The sequence below is a fragment of the Alexandromys fortis genome, unplaced genomic scaffold, assembly GCF_014885135.2.
Source record: "Alexandromys fortis isolate MF-2015 unplaced genomic scaffold, M_Fortis_MF-2015_v1.1 scaffold_11, whole genome shotgun sequence".
Taxonomy (NCBI): Eukaryota; Metazoa; Chordata; class Mammalia; order Rodentia; family Cricetidae; genus Alexandromys; species Alexandromys fortis.
In genome coordinates this window covers 14,463,375-14,480,567 of record NW_026067912.1, presented here as the reverse complement: position 1 = coordinate 14,480,567, position 17,193 = coordinate 14,463,375, and the positions used below count along the sequence as shown (strand labels likewise).

Here is a 17,193-nt window from a genome sequence, read left to right as displayed (position 1 = left end):
TCCGGAACTGAGCGGCCCTACGGAACCTCGGCCGTGCGGTTCTGGTGTCCGGGGGGAAGAGGGACGAGAAGGACCCAGGCCAAGAGGCTCCCTTGGCTTCCTTGGCGATCATGGCTACTACGGTCGGAAGGCTGCTGCTTTGCCGGCCCAGCCCGGGCGGCGGGGCCCGCTGGAGTGAGTTTTCGCGTTCCCAGCCTGGGAAGACAATCTGCTGTGCAGAATCGGGGAAAGAGAGGGACGCGCGCACGGGCGGCGCTTGCGGGGCCTTTAGGAAGCAGCCCTAGCCTCCTGCAAACGTCCCCATACTTGTGCTTGCCTGGCCAAGTCTCTTGCTTTGGGGTTTGGAAGAAAAGTCCAGCGTCTCTTGTGCTATATATTGATAGTTTGGGCATGGGCTTTCCCCTCTCATGGAACTTTCTTGTCCCCTCCCAGACACTTTCCAACATTGCTTCCTTTCCACCGAGCCTGGTTTCCTCCCACTTGCTTTTGGGACGCCACTGAGAAGATCGGTGGATGTGAGAGAAAACCAGAGTTGCGGGCCTATGCTAAGCTAAATTATTAATGCTATAAAGTGGTATAAGTATGCCCCGGTCGAATTTTTGACCTATGTTCTGCAAAAGTTCTGTTGCTTTCTCTACTTGTTACAGGCCTCTAGTAAGCTATTCATTTATTCAGTCTTTCATTTCTTCATAGGATTTATAGCGACATCGCCAGCTGCTCAGCTGTCACCCACCGAACTGACAGAAATGAGGAACGAACTTTTTAATAAAGAGAAAAGTAGGCAGTTATCGTTAACTCCCCGAACAGAAAAGATCGAAGTTAAGCATGTTGGGAAAACTGATCCTGGCGTCGTCTTCTTGATGAACAAAAACATTTCAACTCCCTACAGTTGTGCCATGCGTAAGTAGCAGAATCAGTGTATGGCCCTGACGATTTGACGCGAGCTACACAGAACACTGCGGAGGGAAAAGTGCTGTAATTGCTTTGCGAGGCTAAGGAATTTCTTTATTTGGCACTTGGTAGTCCTTCATGGTCCCTTTTACTTTGTGGGTACTGCAGATAATGCAGCGTTTCTGTGGCATGCAGGTTGTCTTCAAATTTGCTTGAATGTGGCTAGGGTAATAGAACAGATTAGAGGTGATTGGTTTACGTTTGAATTCACATTTATAATTTTACAGTTGTAACTACATTATTTTATTTGAAATGTCTGTAATGTAATAATGTAAGAAAGAGGAGGTTTGGGAGCAAGACTCAAGGATAATTTAAACAAATTTATGTGAATATATAGATATATTTTCCTTTTCGTCTGACTTGTGTGTGAATGAATCCATGTATCTATGTTGTTTCCCTTTGACTATTAATTATAACTCTTTGAATATTATTTTATTAGTTGGCAAATGAAGACTACACTTAGCTGTAATAGATTTTGTTAAAGGTTTTGGTAGTTTGTTGGCAATGCTTTTGTGTGTTGTTTTCTTTTTAAATTCATCATATATAAAATATGTAATATTTCTGCAAAAATAGTTGGTAGAATTTTGCTCTCCATTATTTTGTTTTGGAACCTATCAGTTAAACATGTAACTTTTCACGTTGGATTTTGTTAGATTTAGATCATCAATTCAGTTTGCATTCACAGATTTAAGTGAGTGGTACTGCAGGAAGTCCATTCTGGCGCTTGTGGACGGACAGCCTTGGGACATGTATAAGCCTTTGACCAAGTCCTGTGAGATTAAATTTCTTACTTTCAAAGACCCTGACCCAAGAGAAGTGAATAAGGTATTTTCTTGGCTCCTCCAGCTTTTTTCTTCTTTTTACAAATCAGACCTATGTTCCATGAAGTAGAAAATCTATAAATAAGGCCAGACTCCTCTGTGGTATTCTACTAGTGTTTTACGTCAGCTTAAGTATTTTTGTAGCTCAAAATACTAGTGGTATCAACTAGTTTGTATTTCGGATTGATAAGACTATAGGGCATGTCATTTATGCTTATAACTTTTGGTAACCCTCTATGTATTTGGGAGTTCCACTTCTACTGATATAACTTGAATTTGGTCTGAAATCAAACCATTGTCTGTGGATGATTTTAGTAATTTTCTGACTCTTTTCCACCCCAACTACCTCTTAGAACATCATCCTTTGCAGCTCTGTTACATTTTATGAGTGACTTTTTGGGGGTCTTGTCATTGATACCTGAAGAACTTGCGTGCATAGTAAAGTGGACATAGCTTTCTGGGGGTCTTGTCACTTGTTCCCGAAGAACTTGCCTGCATGGTAAAGTGGACGTAGCTTTCTGGGTTTGCATGATGTGCCTCCAGCCTGCTGTTTTAATCTTACCGTCTATTGGATCTCCACCCCCCCCCCCCCCCCCCCCCCCCTTTCTTGCTCTGGCCACATGAGAGTACTTGGTGGTGAATGAGTTATACATTATTATCCTCCCTGCCTTTGCTGTGCTCTTCCTTCATGCGGATCGCTGTCTTTCCCCTTTAGCGCTCTGTTTATGGTTCAGTTAAAATGCCATCTGCACTGTGGAATCTACTAGGTTTCATCTTGTCAAAATTCTTTAGGCTCTAGCAACACTTGGCTAGAGTCTCTAAATAAAGTATTTTCATCTTATTACTGGGTACATTAGACTCCTTCTGTGAATACAGAGATAATTTCTGTTTTAGATCTAGTCTTTCACTTCAGGAAATGTTCAATAAACATCTGTTGAAATAACATACTTAAACAAGAAGATGTTAAGAGCCTTTAGTAGTAGTAACACTGAGGTACTGGTTTAAGTAATTGACAGATGTTCATTTGATCTCATATAAACTCTAGAGAGTAGGTGGTTTTCTTTCTATTTTCCATGAATAAATGATAAAGTCACACCTTGACTAAGGTTACGAGTTACAAAATAGTAAGGTCTGGATGTGAACCTGGGTATTTTGGCAAAAGCGTAATAGATTTTTGATTGTATTAATGTTATAATTGCCCTGGATGAGTGGGCAGGTATTGGAAAAATATGTGCTAAGCCAAGAGTTGATTTTAGTTTTAATACTGTAGAAACTTTAGTGAATCTTAGTATGTTACATTTATGTGTGTATTTCTTTCTTTAGGCCTACTGGCATTCTTGTGCCATGATCATGGGCTGTGTAGTAGAAAGGGCCTTCAAAGATGAGTATGCAGTCAGCTTGGTGAGAGCACCAGAAGTTCCTGGTAATATATACATCAATATTTATACTTTTAAGATCTGTGAATGTTTTGGTATTGATTTTTGATTTTATCTAGTATAAGACTATGCATGTGGTTCATGTATTGTAGGTAATACAGTTACTATGTTAGGATGAAATGTGAAGTAATCAGATGTCAGTAATTAACACATTGAAATTAGTTACTCTTACATACAATGTTATGGAATTACACTGTTATAGTGTTCTTTTCCATAGTAAGACTATTTCTAAACTGAATTTGTGGGAGGGTGCAAGAATGGGCAGATGCGTAGGCTGCTGAGAAGAGCTGTGCTTTAGGGGGGTTCTGTTCTTCAGAAGCAGACCAGAGGGGCAGCTTGGTGATGGTGCAAGGGTAAGAGTCTATAAGTTAGTTTACCCCAGAAGTTCTCGTCATTAGGTATAGCAGCAATGTATGAAATTAATGTGTGTGTGTGTGTGTGTGTGTGTGTGTGAGAGAGAGAGAGAGAGAGAGAGAGAGAGAGAGAGAGAGAGACAGAATGAAAGAAGCTCAGATGAGTCTAAGAACAAAAAATTAAAAAATGAAGTTTTCTAAGAGATAAGAATTTGGGCATTTCCTGTAGAGTCATATTTGTATCCATTTGTAGAGTTAGGGGTGATTGCTAACTTTTCATTCTGTGATCTAACTAATTGATTGTTGCAGATTAGAAACTTCTTGCTCTAACAGATTTGGCTTGCTTTTTTTTTTTTCTTGCTGTTGGATTCACAGTAATCGCTGGGGCCTTCTGCTATGATATAGTTTTGGATAAGAGGCTGGATGAATGGATGCCAACAAAAGTAAGTCTACTCTTTGGAGCATTGTTTTCGGAGTGTGTTGTTCTCTGCTAAAATAGTGCTGTCAGTACTGCTGAATGGTTCTGCACATTGAGGACAGTTAGAGAATCTCTCTCCAAAAATAAGATCTCCCTGTTATCTGTGTGCCTGTCAGTCACTAATCTCTCATCCACCCATTCATCTTTTTTCTATCACTCTATATTGTAAACACATCTGTTGGTGATTTTTTTTTAGCTTATTTGTATATTTATTTGGATTAGGATATCCTATGCCTTGCTTGACCTTCTCTTTTTTGTTTGTCTATTTATTTATTTATTTATTTTTTTGCATGAGACGAGAACCTTACAGTATAGCTCTGGCTGCCGTGGAAATAACTTACAAGGTTAGTTGGCCTCAGACTCACAGAGGTCTGCCTTCCTTTGCCTTCTGAGTGCTGGGGTTAGTAGTATGAGGACATCCAGAATATAAGATACAGAAGCTGGACTGGAGAGTTGGCTCAGTAAGAAGCTTGCTGTGTGCGGTCTAGCTTTTTGTTAACTTGACAGATGCTAGAGTCCTAGGGGAAGAATGACTTCAGCTGAGAAGTGTTCCTCTCAGATTGGCCTGTGGACAACTCTGTATAGAGTTTTCTTAGTTAATGATTAGTGTAGGAGGGCCCAATCCATTGTGGGTAGTGCTATCCCTGGGCTGGTGCTCTTGGATGCTATAAGAAGGCAGGCTGAGCAAGCAATGGGAGCAGACTATTAAGTAGCACTACTCCATGGCCTCTGCATCAGCTCCTGCTTTTGGTTCCTGCCCTGCCTTCCTTTGATGATGAGTTGTGATGTAGAAGTGTGAGTGAAGTAAACTCTCCTCCATGACCGTGCTTGTGGTCATGGTGTTTTCACAGCAGTAAGAATCCTCAGATGCTGTGACAGCGTGTGGTTCTCAGTGCAGATCTCCAGTTTCCCTGCAAAAAGCTGAGTGGGACTGTACCTGCTTGTCACCCCTTGTACTGGGTGCTGGAGGAGAGATGGGGGGATCAACTGGGTTTGCTAAGCATCAGCCTGGCTTCAGGTCCTGTGACCGACACTGATGGGAATATGGTAAAGAGTGACAGAGCAGGACACCTGATACCTGATGTTCTCTTAAGGCCTCAGCATGCATCCCTCACCCCAGCAGGTTTATATATACCCAATATACAGACATGCACGTATGCACGCACACCGAATACATATATATCATACACATACACACACACCATATACATATGCATGTATATGCATGAGCTTACCTTGTTGGTTAATGTTGTGTTAGGGGACCTGGAGCCATACTTACTTGGGTCCCCAGAGCAGAGTTTGAAAACTGTCACCTTACACTGTTTTAGCATTGTGCATACAGTGAGCGTTCTGTATATGCAGCAGTCATAGCAAGAGCCAGATGAGGCTGCAGAGATGACTTGGCAATGAAAAGGGCACTTGCTGTCCTGACTGAGGCCCTGGGTTCTGTTGCTGCCACCTATATCAGGCAGCTCACAACTGTCTGTAACTCCAGTTCCAGTCGATTGGACACACTCTTCTGGCTTCTGTGGGCACTTGCACACACACACAGGCATACTTATAAAATAAATAAAGTTTTTTTTTTTTTTTTTTAAAGGAGTGAGTTTAACTAAGATTCAAACACGAAAAAGTGTCCCAAATAGCAATGACATATGTAAAACCTTAACTAATTGTGTATTTTCTGCCTCATTAAAAAATGTCGGTCCTCCCAAAGAAAATCATATAGGCTTCCTCCTGAATATTAACCTTCATCAGGCGATGAAAGGAGACAGAGACAGAGACCCACATTGGAGCACCGGACTGAAATCTCAAGGTTCAAATCAGAAGCAGAAGGAGAGAGAGCACAAGCAAGGAACTCAGGACCGCGAGGGGTGCACCCATACACAGAGACAATGGGGATGTTCTATCGGGAACTCACCAAGGCCAGCTGGCCTGGGTCTGAAAAAGCCCGGGTTAAAACCGGTCTCGCTGAACATAGTGGACAATGAGGACTACTGAGACCTCAAGAACAATGGCAGTGGGTTTTTGATCCTACTGTACCTATTGGTTTCGTGGGAGCATAGGCAGTTTCGTGGATGCTCTCCTTACTAGACCTGGATGGAGGTGGGTGGTCCTTGGACTTCCCACAGGGCAGGGAACCCTGATTGCTCTTTGGGCTGACGAGGGAGGGGGACTTGATGGGGGAGGGGAAGGGGAGGCGGTGGTGGGGAAGAGACAGAAATTTTTAATAAATAAATAAATACTTCTCTGACAATAAATAAACTGAAGTTATATCAATAAAAAAAATGTCGGTCCTGATTGATCTGGTATATGCTAACATTAACCAGCGAAACCGAGGGATAAAAACAATACTTTTTCTCCTGCATTTATTTATTTATTTGTTATTTATTTTATTGAGCTATACATTTTTCTCTGTCCCTTCCTTTCCTCTCTGTTCCCCTCCCCTCCCCTTCAATCCTCTCCCATGTTCCTAATTTACTCAGGGGATTTTATCTTTTTCTACTTCCCATGTGTGATGTGTGTTTCTCTTAGGGTCCTCATTGTTGTCTAGGTTCTCTGGGATTATGAATTGTGGGCTTGCTTTATTTTTTTGCTAAAAATTTTATTTATTTATTTATTTGTTTTGTCTAAAAGCCACTTATGAATGAGTACATGTGATATTTGTCTTTTTGAGTCTGGGTTACCTCACTCAATATGATGTTTTCTAGATCCGTCTGTGTGTCTGCAAAATTCAAAATGTCATTTTTTTCTGCAGTGTAGTACTCCATTGTGTAAATGTACCACATTTTCCTTATCCATTCTTTAGTCGAGGGACATTTAGGTTGTTTCCAGGTTCTGGCTATGACAAACAATGCTGCTATGAACATGGTTGAGCACATGTCCTTGTGGCATGATTGAGCATCCTTTGGATATATACCCAAAAGTGGTATTGCTGGGTCTTAAGGAGGATGTTTCCTAATTTCCTGAGAAATCACCATGCTGATATCCAAAAGGGTTGTGCCAGCTTGTATTTCCACCAGCAATTCAGAAGTGTTCCCTATTCCCCTCATCCTCTCCAGCATAAGTTGTCATCAGTGTTTTTTGTCTTGGCCATTCTTACAGGTATAAGATGGAATCTCAGTGTCGTTTCTTGCATTTATTAAACATAGTTTTAGTCATGTGTACACAGTATGCAGTCTTTAATGCCTCGCTGCTTATTAATGTTTCTACTTGTGTTATAATTTTAGTAAACATTTGTTTGTATATTTTGGGTGAAATGTTAAGATTTTCTCTGCAGATTTATCTTTAACAGTTTTACTATCTTACAAGATTTTTAGTTTGTGAAATTGAAAAGATATTGTGAATGAAAAGGGTCTTCATAAATGAGTTTTTCCTTCTTTTAAGCAAAGATCTGCAGCACTAAGTATGTGTTTTTATCTTTGTGACTTATGGAGAAAAGATTTTGGGTGAATGGTTTCTAGCAGTTTGTTTGTTTTTTTCCCCAGGAGAACCTGCGTTCTTTCACAAAAGATGCCCATGCTTTAATGTTTCGGGACCTTCCCTTTGAAACTCTGGAAGTTGATGCAAAAGTAGCCTTAGAAATCTTTCAACATAACAAGTAAGTGTTGGCTGCATTCTCTTAAGAATAGCATATAATGATGAAAACTCAGCTTTTAAGTAGTTTTGTGTTTTTATTTTACTTAGTATACATATTTTTCAAGTACTGCTGGTCGAGCCTTGGGTCTTGTTCTGCTGTTGTGTTGTATCTCCAGCTCTCCTTTCCTGCTGAGTGTGAGGCACAGTGTCACTAAGTTGTGCAGGCCGACTTTGCAGTCCTCATCATCCTGTCTTAGTGTTTGGAAACCTGGGGTTATAGGGCCCTTACACTTCCATACTCAACAGGAATGTTTATCTTTGGTTTGCGTAAGGCACCATTTTAATTTTTTTGCCCTAAGATTTATTTTTCTTTATCACATTTCTCTTTCTGTTTTGTCTGTGTTCACCTCATTGCTGATTCTCTGAGGAAAGTGGTCCCTAGTCCCTCAATAATTTCCTCACTGGGTTTTAGTGTCTGTTTTTAGGTCAGCCCTTCTCTTTTTTTATCAAGATAGTGAGTTTCCTTGTTTCCACTCTGAAGTGATGACCTATGTTTAAGAACGGTATTCTTTTGTGCATACAGCAGCCTTTCCCTGATGGTCTTCTAGTCTCAGAAGGTTAAGACTGAAAATGCAAGTAGTTTGGACAGTGTTGATGCATTTAGGTCATACTTTTCTCTGTATGAAATAGCCATATGATGGATTTGCCAACATTTCAAATCCTGCTTGGCTTCTCAAGTCTCTTTCTCCCTTAAAATTTATAGTTTCTCTCCTACTTGTGTTGTTAAGAGCAAACTGAATTTGAGAATTCATGTACTAGAAAACATTACAGAGACTTTAAAGGGAGATCTGTGTTGAAAACAGAAAACATTGTGGCCTAAAGCTACAGTGTACACCTTGGAATTAGTGAAGGGTGTGGATGAGAATTTCCTTAGGTGTGTAGCCACGAACTCAGACTCGTATAGGAATATTTTGTCATAAATGTATCAAGAGGCTCCTCACCTTGTTGTCTAGGTTGGCATCTTGTAAAGCAGCATACCTCTTTGCAAGTACCTTCCAGAGACACCGAGGCTGAAGTGATAAGCCCACACCTAGCACACTTGCAAAGCAAGGCCTCCTGGGAGGTAGAAGACAGCGTCCAAAGGACTGGCTGGGAAGCCCTTTCCCGTGAAGTGTTTGTGACATATCCTAGTCCAGTGCACTTTGTACTAACGTATGTTTAACTGAACTAGAGAATAGGTAGTAACTAGTGCCATAGGTCAAACCATCCTGTAGCATTGATGCCCTAAGACAATTCCTGGGTTATCAGAGCTTATCAGCTTCCTTTCTGACAAAAGTCAAGATATACATATAGAAATATGATTAAGCCATTTATCTAATTTTATTAAATTTTCTTGTGGCTATATAAAAATGTCAAAAGAAAATCTGTGATACTAAAATGTTAATTTAACATGCTATCAGTATCAAAGCTGCTAAGTATTTATATTCTCTCCATTCTGAAGTGTTCAGAGTCCAGTGTGCATTTACATTTAGGACATATCCAAGGGAACGGGTCCTCCATCTGCCTTGGGTATAAATCTGTGCATCCCACTGCATCCACAGTTCACGACCTCATGTTCATGCCCACTGGATATCTACTTGGGGCTTGAGGATAAACGAACAAGTTCTTAGTAAGCGTTTATCTGGGCTTTGCGTTCTGCATGTGTACATTAGTTATAGTGACAGCTGGGTAAACTCAGTGACTTCAGGCACTGACATTGGTAGGATTTGGTGGTAGTGATACAAAGTGTGGTGATAGAAGAATCAAAGAAATCTCTGGTTATTCACTGAGACACCCGAAGAGTTTTCTTACCATATTAAGATAGGAAATTCATGAGAAAAGAAGTTTTTGTTGTTCCATTTGGTGACTGGTGGGTTAAGGTGTTTGTGGGTTGTCAGGAAGTTTTGGATCTCCAGCACAGCGGAGAGACATGGTTGGGGGCAGGGTGTGGGAGAACTAACTGCGTCAGTGGAAGCTAACACTTGTAAGTCAAGAAGTGACTTTAAGGCAGATGCGTAAGTGAAAATGAGGGTCTAGGATAGCCTGGCCTTAAAAGGAGGGGAAGTGAAGGGTGGCTAAGGAGCTGGGTTAGCAGGCAGCTGGCATGTCACTGAGGCCACGGAAAGGATACTGCGAGAAGTGGAGAGGAGCAAAGTGTCCTTTAATCCCAGCACTCAGGAGGCAGAGGCAGGTGCGGTCTCTGTGAGTTCAAGGCCAGCCTAGTCTGCAAGAGCTAGTTTCAGGACAGGCTCCAAAGCTGCAGAGAAACCCTATCTTGAAAAAAAACCACACACACACACACACACACACACACACACACACACACACACGTCCACTCAGTTGGCAACCATCGTGCTGTGAATTTAGTGAGAGGAGTCTAGTGGTGCCGTGGGACCGGAGCCTGAGAAGAGGGAAGTGAGGATTAGGAAGTTACAGTTGAAGTGAAAATGGCATCTTTAGGTGTTTCTGGATAGTTGAAGTTTGAATTTTTTTTTTCTTTTTTGGTGCTGCTTTTCAGGTATAAGTTGGACTTCATAGAGGAGAAGGCATCTCAGAATCCTGAGAGAATAGTCAAGTTACACAGGTAAGCGCCTGAAATTGGGTGGCTATGCTATAGGGAGCCTGGCTGTGTTCCCCTAGAGCAGTAGAGGTGTGTACAGTCTTGTGCTGTCACTGCCTTCCTCTGTTGCTTTGTGAGTGTTTATGTGGCAACTGGGAGTTTCACATGATCTCTAGGGACAGTTGTGTTTTTCATTTTTCATTTTATGTATTTTCTACCTTTTTGTGTTTGTTTGAGACAGGGCTTCTTATAAACTGGCCTCAAATATGTGATACTCCTGCTTCAGCTTCCTGCGTATTAGGATTACATGTAGGTGGAAGTTTCCTGTCTCACAGCCGCTCAGTCCCAAATACTTGGCAGTTGCTTCCCAAATTACCACACAGAGGCTTTATATTACTTATAAATGCTTGACTAATAGCTCAGGCTTATTACTAACTCTTTCATTTTAAGTTAACCGATATTCCTTATTTACACTCCGCCACGGGGCAGTACCTATTCTCAGTATGGCATGCCCATTTTGCTTTCTCCATGTCTGGCAGGCGTCTCCTGACTCTGCCCTTCTTCTTCCCATCATCCTTAGTTTGGTTGCCCCTCCTGTCCTGCCTGCTTGGCTACTGGCCAATCAGCATTTTATTAAACCAATTGTAACAGTGTACAAGAGGATTATTCCACAGCATTTACAGCCATGTGCTACCACATGTGATCTTATGATTTATTTTTATTCAGTTGATGATTTTAGTATGTTAAAAATGAAATTTTTGAGTTGATTCTGAAATTGGGCAAAATATTTAGATAGGAATTGGAAATGGTTGTATAGAACCATGTGTCTTAATTTGTTATTTATGATTCATGTCTATTAAGTTGGAATGTACTCTCTGCAGAAATGAAGAAAATCCACTGCTTATGTTAATGGTTTCTCATGGAGAGCAGTTTCCAGGCACGGGGGTGGAGGGAGGAAAGGAGGGAAAAGAGAGAGAGCGCATGGGTGCATACTCTTTCAGAGGTGGATACTGAGTATCCTCTGTCACTCTCTGCCTTATCCTTTGAGAAAAGGCTCTCAGTAACAGGAAGCTTGTAGCTTCAGCTCTACTGGCTAGTCAGTGAAGTCCTGGGATTTGTCTGTCCCTGCCCCTCATGTAACAGCGGTTATAGGCATACATAGCTGTGCTTGGCTTTTGTGTGCTTGCTGAGCATCATACTCAAGTCTTTATGCTTGTGCATCAAGTCCTCTTATAACTCTGAGCTTTTCCCAGCTCCAAAGTTCCAGGGTATTTTCTTGTAGAAACAGTTCTTTTATTCTGCGTACCAAATTGAAGACTTAGCTACTGTGAGTTATTGCAAGGTTGTAGGTTGTCAGTCATAGACAAGTTGGATGTGTTTGATAACATGATGTGTCCCATGACTCTCAAAATCCTTCATAGTTAGATGAATCCTAATTAAAAAAATGAGTTCTCTTACAATTTCCAGGTTATTTTCTTGGCATTGTATGTCAGGGTTGATACAAGTGGATTATTCTTGGCATTGTATGTCAGGGTTGTCACAGGTGAATTCTCTTGACATTGTATGTCAGGGTTGTTACAGGTGGATTGGTGGATTATTCTCTTAGCGTTGTATGTCAGAGTTGTTAAAGGTGGATTATTTTTGGCATTGTATGTCAGGGTTGTTACAGGTGGATTGGTGGATTATTCTTGGCATTGTATGTCAGGGTTGTTACAGGTGGATTCTCTTGGCATTGTATGTCAGGGTTTTCACAGGTGGATTGGTGGATTATTCTTGGCATTGTATGTCAGGGTTGTTACAGGTGGATTGTTCTCTCGGCATTGTATATCAGACTTATTAGAAGTAATGGGGCGGATTATTTTTGCCTTGCAATCTAGCGGAAAGAAGTCGATTTTTCACACTACTGTGATTTGATATTAATGTTTTCTTTGCTTATTTTTTAACATCACACCAGAATTGGTGACTTCATCGATGTGAGTGAAGGCCCTCTTATCCCAAGAACAAGCATCTGTTTCCAGTACGAAGTGTCAGCAGTCCATAATCTCCACTCCACTCAGGCGAGCCTCACGAGGAGATTTCAGGGCCTGTCTTTACCCACCCACTTGAGAGTAAGTGAAACCGAAGCTCCACAGCTTGTAGCGCAGGGATGGACAGATTCTAGACTTGATTTTATAGAAATTGGAAGAACAAGCGTTTTCATTTCCTCAGGGGTCCACTAATAATTTTGCAAGCTCTTTCATAATGTAAAACAGAAGGTTCATTCAAGGAATCAAATTGAGATAGTATTTTTAATTTTCCAAAGTAGCCTAGGAGAAACAGGTAATGATGAATTGAGAGGCCTCTGGAACACCTGAGCCTTGGGAGTTGCCCTCTCCTCTCCTGTTAGGGTCGCTCATAAATCAAGGAGACTGTTGTTTCCCCCACCGCCTCTACCTCTTACTAATGCTCTTCCTTTCACTTCTTTTTTTAAACATTGGTTTTTGTGATAATTATAGTTATAAGAAATAATATGTGTCATGCAGACACAGAAGAAACCCGTGTCTGGTTTCTTCAGTGGTAATGTCTTAGAAGACAAATACATTGTGGCTGTCAGGGTATGGACACGACGATAGGAAAAATCCGGTGGGTGGGGCGGCTTCTGGGTTTCAGTTCTGTTCCATCGGTCACCTTCTCTCTACATACCCACAGTGTTAATCACTGTGGCTATAAATAGGGCACTTAATAGGGTCAATAATTTATTCCATTTTATTGTCCTTTGGACTCCTAGCTCAGCACAGTCTGATTCTAACCCATCTGCTGCATAACACCATCCCACCTCCTGCTTTCATCCTTACCGTCTATAGTGTAGCCTTAAATTTGTAGTCAGAACCATCTGTTTGCTTACTCTTTGTTGTTTTTTGAGACAGGGTTTGTCTGTATCCCTGGCTGTCCTGGTTCTAGCTCTATAGATCAGGCTGGCCTTATACTCAGAGATCTGCCTGCCTCTGCCTCCCAAGTGCTAGGATTAAAGGTGTGTGCACCACCGCCCGACTGTTCACTTAAATAAATTATTATTTTTATGTGTTTTGTCTGTAAATATATCTGTGCACTACATGGTCAGTGGAGGCCAGAAGATGGCATCAGGTCTTATGGAACTAGGATGGCTATGAGCCAGCATGTAGGTGCTAGGAATTGAACCTGGCTCCTTTAAAACAGCCAGTGCTTTTCACCCCCAGCCCCTGACTGCCCACTCTTTGTTTCCTTCTTTTGAGACAAGATCTCCTGTAGTCCAGATTGACCTTGAAGTCACTGTGTATAAGGTGACCTTGATCTTCTCCTGCCTTTGCTTCCTAAAGCTGGGATTACAGGTGTGAGCCATATACAAATTGTCTAATTCTTCATGCCCCAACTCTCCAGTGGTCTGCCTGAAACAAACCTGACTGTTCCGTGTCCCTAAGCCCTTCAGTGTCTCCCCTGCTTGCCTTGCTGACTGCGCTGCAGGCCACTCCTTCCTCCGTCCGCTCTGTCCCCGCACAGGCTAAGTTCTCTCACCGGTTGTCCCTTCTGCCTCAGGAGGGTTGTTTTCCTCTCTGGCGTTCCATGCCGTCTGTAGAAGGGTTTGCATGTAGATAGTTAATAATTTTGCCTTTTGTTGCAGACTGAGCTCATTTTTGTGTGAAATGGTCACTGACCACCCCTGTGCCTCACTGATGGTGGCAGTGAGCTTTCTGCTCATTCTTTGGGGTGTCATTTTCTGAGCCATGGCTCTGGCATTGCAGTGTCACAGCGTTGCAGCTGGTTCCTGATGACATGCCCTGGGGCGCTTGTGGTCTCACAGGAAGGATGACCTCTAGAGGGTGACATGGGCTAGTCAGGGAAAGAGCTGTAGTCTTTGGAAAGTGGGGCACAGTTTTGCTTCCCATTAGGGAGAATGCTTCCTATGATAGACGTGAAGTACATGAAGTAGCAGGACAAAGACGGGAAAATGGTATATCCCAGCCACATGAGGTGAGGGGTCTGTGTACGTCCTTCCTCTGGTCACTTTTGTTTATTTATTCCCAGCATAATATTTTGTTGATTATCTGGGAATTTCACATAATGTAACCTGATCATACTTACTTCCCAGTCCTCCAAGGTCTCTTCCCTACCTTTGACCCGTTTACCCCTAATAAAAAGAGAAGTAGGAAAGAAGGAAAGGAAGGAAGGAAGAAAAAAGTCCAATTTGTATTCACTGGTGCATGGCCAAACTCCCAGTGGCCGTCTTCTTGAAGAAAACTGAGTCCTTCCCCACCTGCACCCTGCCAGAATCCATCAGTTGTGGAGAGCTGCACTTTAATATCTTTATCACATTTATTCTTCTCCTATATTCCATCCTGACCACAGTTTCCTCCCCCTCCTCTCCTTCCAGTCCCCCATTCTCGCTTCTGTTTCCCTTTAGAAAGGGCAGGCCTCCCAGGGATATCAACCATACGTAACATATCAAGTTGCTATAAGATTAGGCACCTTCCCTCATATTAAGGGTGGGCAAGGCAGCCCAGTAAGAAGAAAAGGGTCTCAAAAGCAGGTGAATAGGGCAGAGGCTGTCTCAGTCCACACTGTTAGGAGTCCCACCAGAGGAAAGCAGTGAACTCTCACATGGATGTGTCAGACCATTCAGACTCCCTGGTTGTTGGTTTAGTCTCTACGAGCTCCTATGAGACTCATAGGTTAGTTGACTGTGGGTTTTCTTGTGCCCTTGGCCCCTCCGGCTCCTACAATCCCCCCTCATAAGATGGCTCATAACAAACCCTGGGATGTGATGGCCCTCTGAGATGTCCACAGGCACCAGGCACAGATGTGGTGCATGTACATATACGCAGGGGAAGCACTTAACACATTAAAATAAATCTAAAACTCCAGCTTCCTCCTGTATGCATTCATAGCAGATCTTCTCTTTTCAGGCACATTTTACAATATGGGACAAGCTATTGGAAAGATCACGGAAAATGGTAAGTTTTCACTGCAAAAATTTTCTTCTGTGAAGGGGATGTCTTAGAAATTAAGTAACAACCAAAAACCAAACAAAAATAAAAAATACCACCCCCCCAAAACAAACAAACAAAAAAACCCCAACAAAATAGAGGTAGTGGCCTTGGAGAGAAGCAAAATAAAAACAGTTCTAATTTGTCTTGTTAGTAGTGATTGTTCACTGATGGTCTTTTTGGCAAGAATAAAGCTATAATTTGCCTTTTAAATTTGTTAATATCATTAAAATGATAGCATAGAACTGAAACAGAAGGGATGTGATGGTGATTGTTCTTAGTAGCTCTGTTAGTCCTAATTGAGTTCTTTTAAAAAAATTTTGTGAACTTAATGAACATTTGAAGAATGAAGGCTTATGAGGTTTAAGTAAGAGTGCCACATTTCTTGACCTCAGCTCCATGTTGTCAACCGTGTTGTGAGAGCTGCCTGAGACTTGCCTCAGCTTTTCTGGCCTACTCAGCCACTCTGTGAACAATAAATTAAGGCTAACCAACAAACTTATTAAGCACATGACCAGCTTATTTTCAAGTTGCTTATTTCTTCATGACGGCCTGTCCATAGAATGGGACCACGGGCTGTGCTGGCACCTTTTTGCACTAGGTCTGTAACGCAGTCTGGTGCAAACACAACTGTGCCCACACAAGACACCTTGAGTAGAACACCTTGTGTTTCACAGCTGGTGATTTTTCCTATAGTGATGCTTTTGTTCCATAGATAGAAAGAATAAGGTAAGAAGCTTGGGTAGCCTACATGTACTATGCCTCTGATTATGTGGTTTTAAATGGGATACATTTGGGGATCTATATTGGCAACTTGTTTTTTAACTCTCTGTTCTTGTTTAGCTTTCCATAATAATCACCGAGGGAAAGTGGGACAGGTGTTCATAGGAGGAGTTGGGGGTTGGACTGTGGGTTAGGGTGAATTTTGAAAGGTCTGTTTGAGAAGTAAAGCTGTTGGTGTCTTTACAGGTTACTGAAGATGAAATCAGACAGACAGAGAACACTGTATCTACCCAGTAACTTTCTAAAATTTAAGTATGTACAGTAAGTTAAAATAAAAGCCTTTAATATAATATGTTTGCTTTAGCTCTGGCTACGTCAGCAAAGTCCATGCCCCACAACCTCTATTTATTAACATATGTGGAAATACACTGTGTCTGTTACCTTCTCTTGCTTTGTTAAACAGTGGTGTGGTAAACATCCTTGTCTAAAATCATGCCTTTGTAGTTAGAAGATGCTATTAACTGTGTAGTTGTTACTTTGTGCCAACATGGTAAGACCGCCACAGAAAGTTTTTCTGTGTTTTTGTCTGAGACAGGGTCTCAGTATGTAGTCAGGCCTAGCCTGGAACTTGCTATGCTGTCCTCCTGCCTCAGCCTCCAGAGTGCTGGGATTAGGGTGCGCGCCCGCCTTTTAGTTAATTGTCACAATTTGTTCAGATGGTGTTTCCATTTCATAAGCGAGGAAACAGAGTTTGAATGCAGGTGATTTGTCTCCGCTACTTTGTGCTGCCTCTTGGATGAAAACCCGCATCGGGTTGCAGTTCCGGTAGTGAAGCTACTGCTAGATGCTGCAGATGCTAGCCTCCAAAGGGCTTGGTTTTTGTATTTTTTAAAAATATATAAAACTTTTTTTATATATTTAAATATTAAACTTTTAGTAAACTTTATTATTAAATGTTGCAAATAAAAAATACCGTACACCAAAATTAACTAGACCCCAAGTCTGTACACATACTCAGTGAACTTCCATGCAGTTAGAATAGCCATTTGGAGTGGAGGCCGTGGAGTGTCATATCGGATTTTCATACTTTAACTATTGAATATATCTGTGTGCACTTAGCCATCACCAGCTGTGAAAGACCCATGACAGTGTTTTAGCTGGAAAAGGAATTAGCTTTATACCCCTTTTGGTGCGGGAGAATTGTCTGTATTCTGTCAATCATGTTATAAATAAAGGCTGATTGGCCAGGCAGGAAA

General features: G+C 41.7%; 1 protein-coding gene across 4 annotated transcripts; it reads left to right on the top strand.

Annotated features, from left to right (window-relative positions):
- The first annotated feature begins 16 nt into the window (after positions 1-16).
- Positions 17-16,287, top strand: Mrpl39 (mitochondrial ribosomal protein L39). 4 transcript variants are annotated; one of them, XM_050138551.1, is made up of 10 exons: positions 17-174; positions 694-900; positions 1,637-1,776; positions 3,096-3,195; positions 3,937-4,004; positions 7,525-7,637; positions 10,173-10,238; positions 12,169-12,322; positions 15,134-15,181; positions 16,184-16,287. In XM_050138551.1, the coding sequence occupies exons 1-10, from the start codon at positions 111-113 to the stop codon at positions 16,232-16,234; spliced, it is 1,011 nt and encodes a 336-aa protein (XP_049994508.1). In that variant the 5' UTR covers positions 17-110; the 3' UTR covers positions 16,235-16,287. The 4 variants fall into 4 exon arrangements, with proteins under 4 accessions (XP_049994508.1, XP_049994510.1, XP_049994509.1 ...); XM_050138553.1 differs by lacking the exon at positions 12,169-12,322; XM_050138552.1 differs by lacking the exons at positions 7,525-7,637; positions 10,173-10,238; positions 12,169-12,322; positions 15,134-15,181; positions 16,184-16,287 and adding exons at positions 4,335-4,383; positions 5,754-6,207.
- Positions 16,288-17,193: the final 906 nt, after the last annotated feature.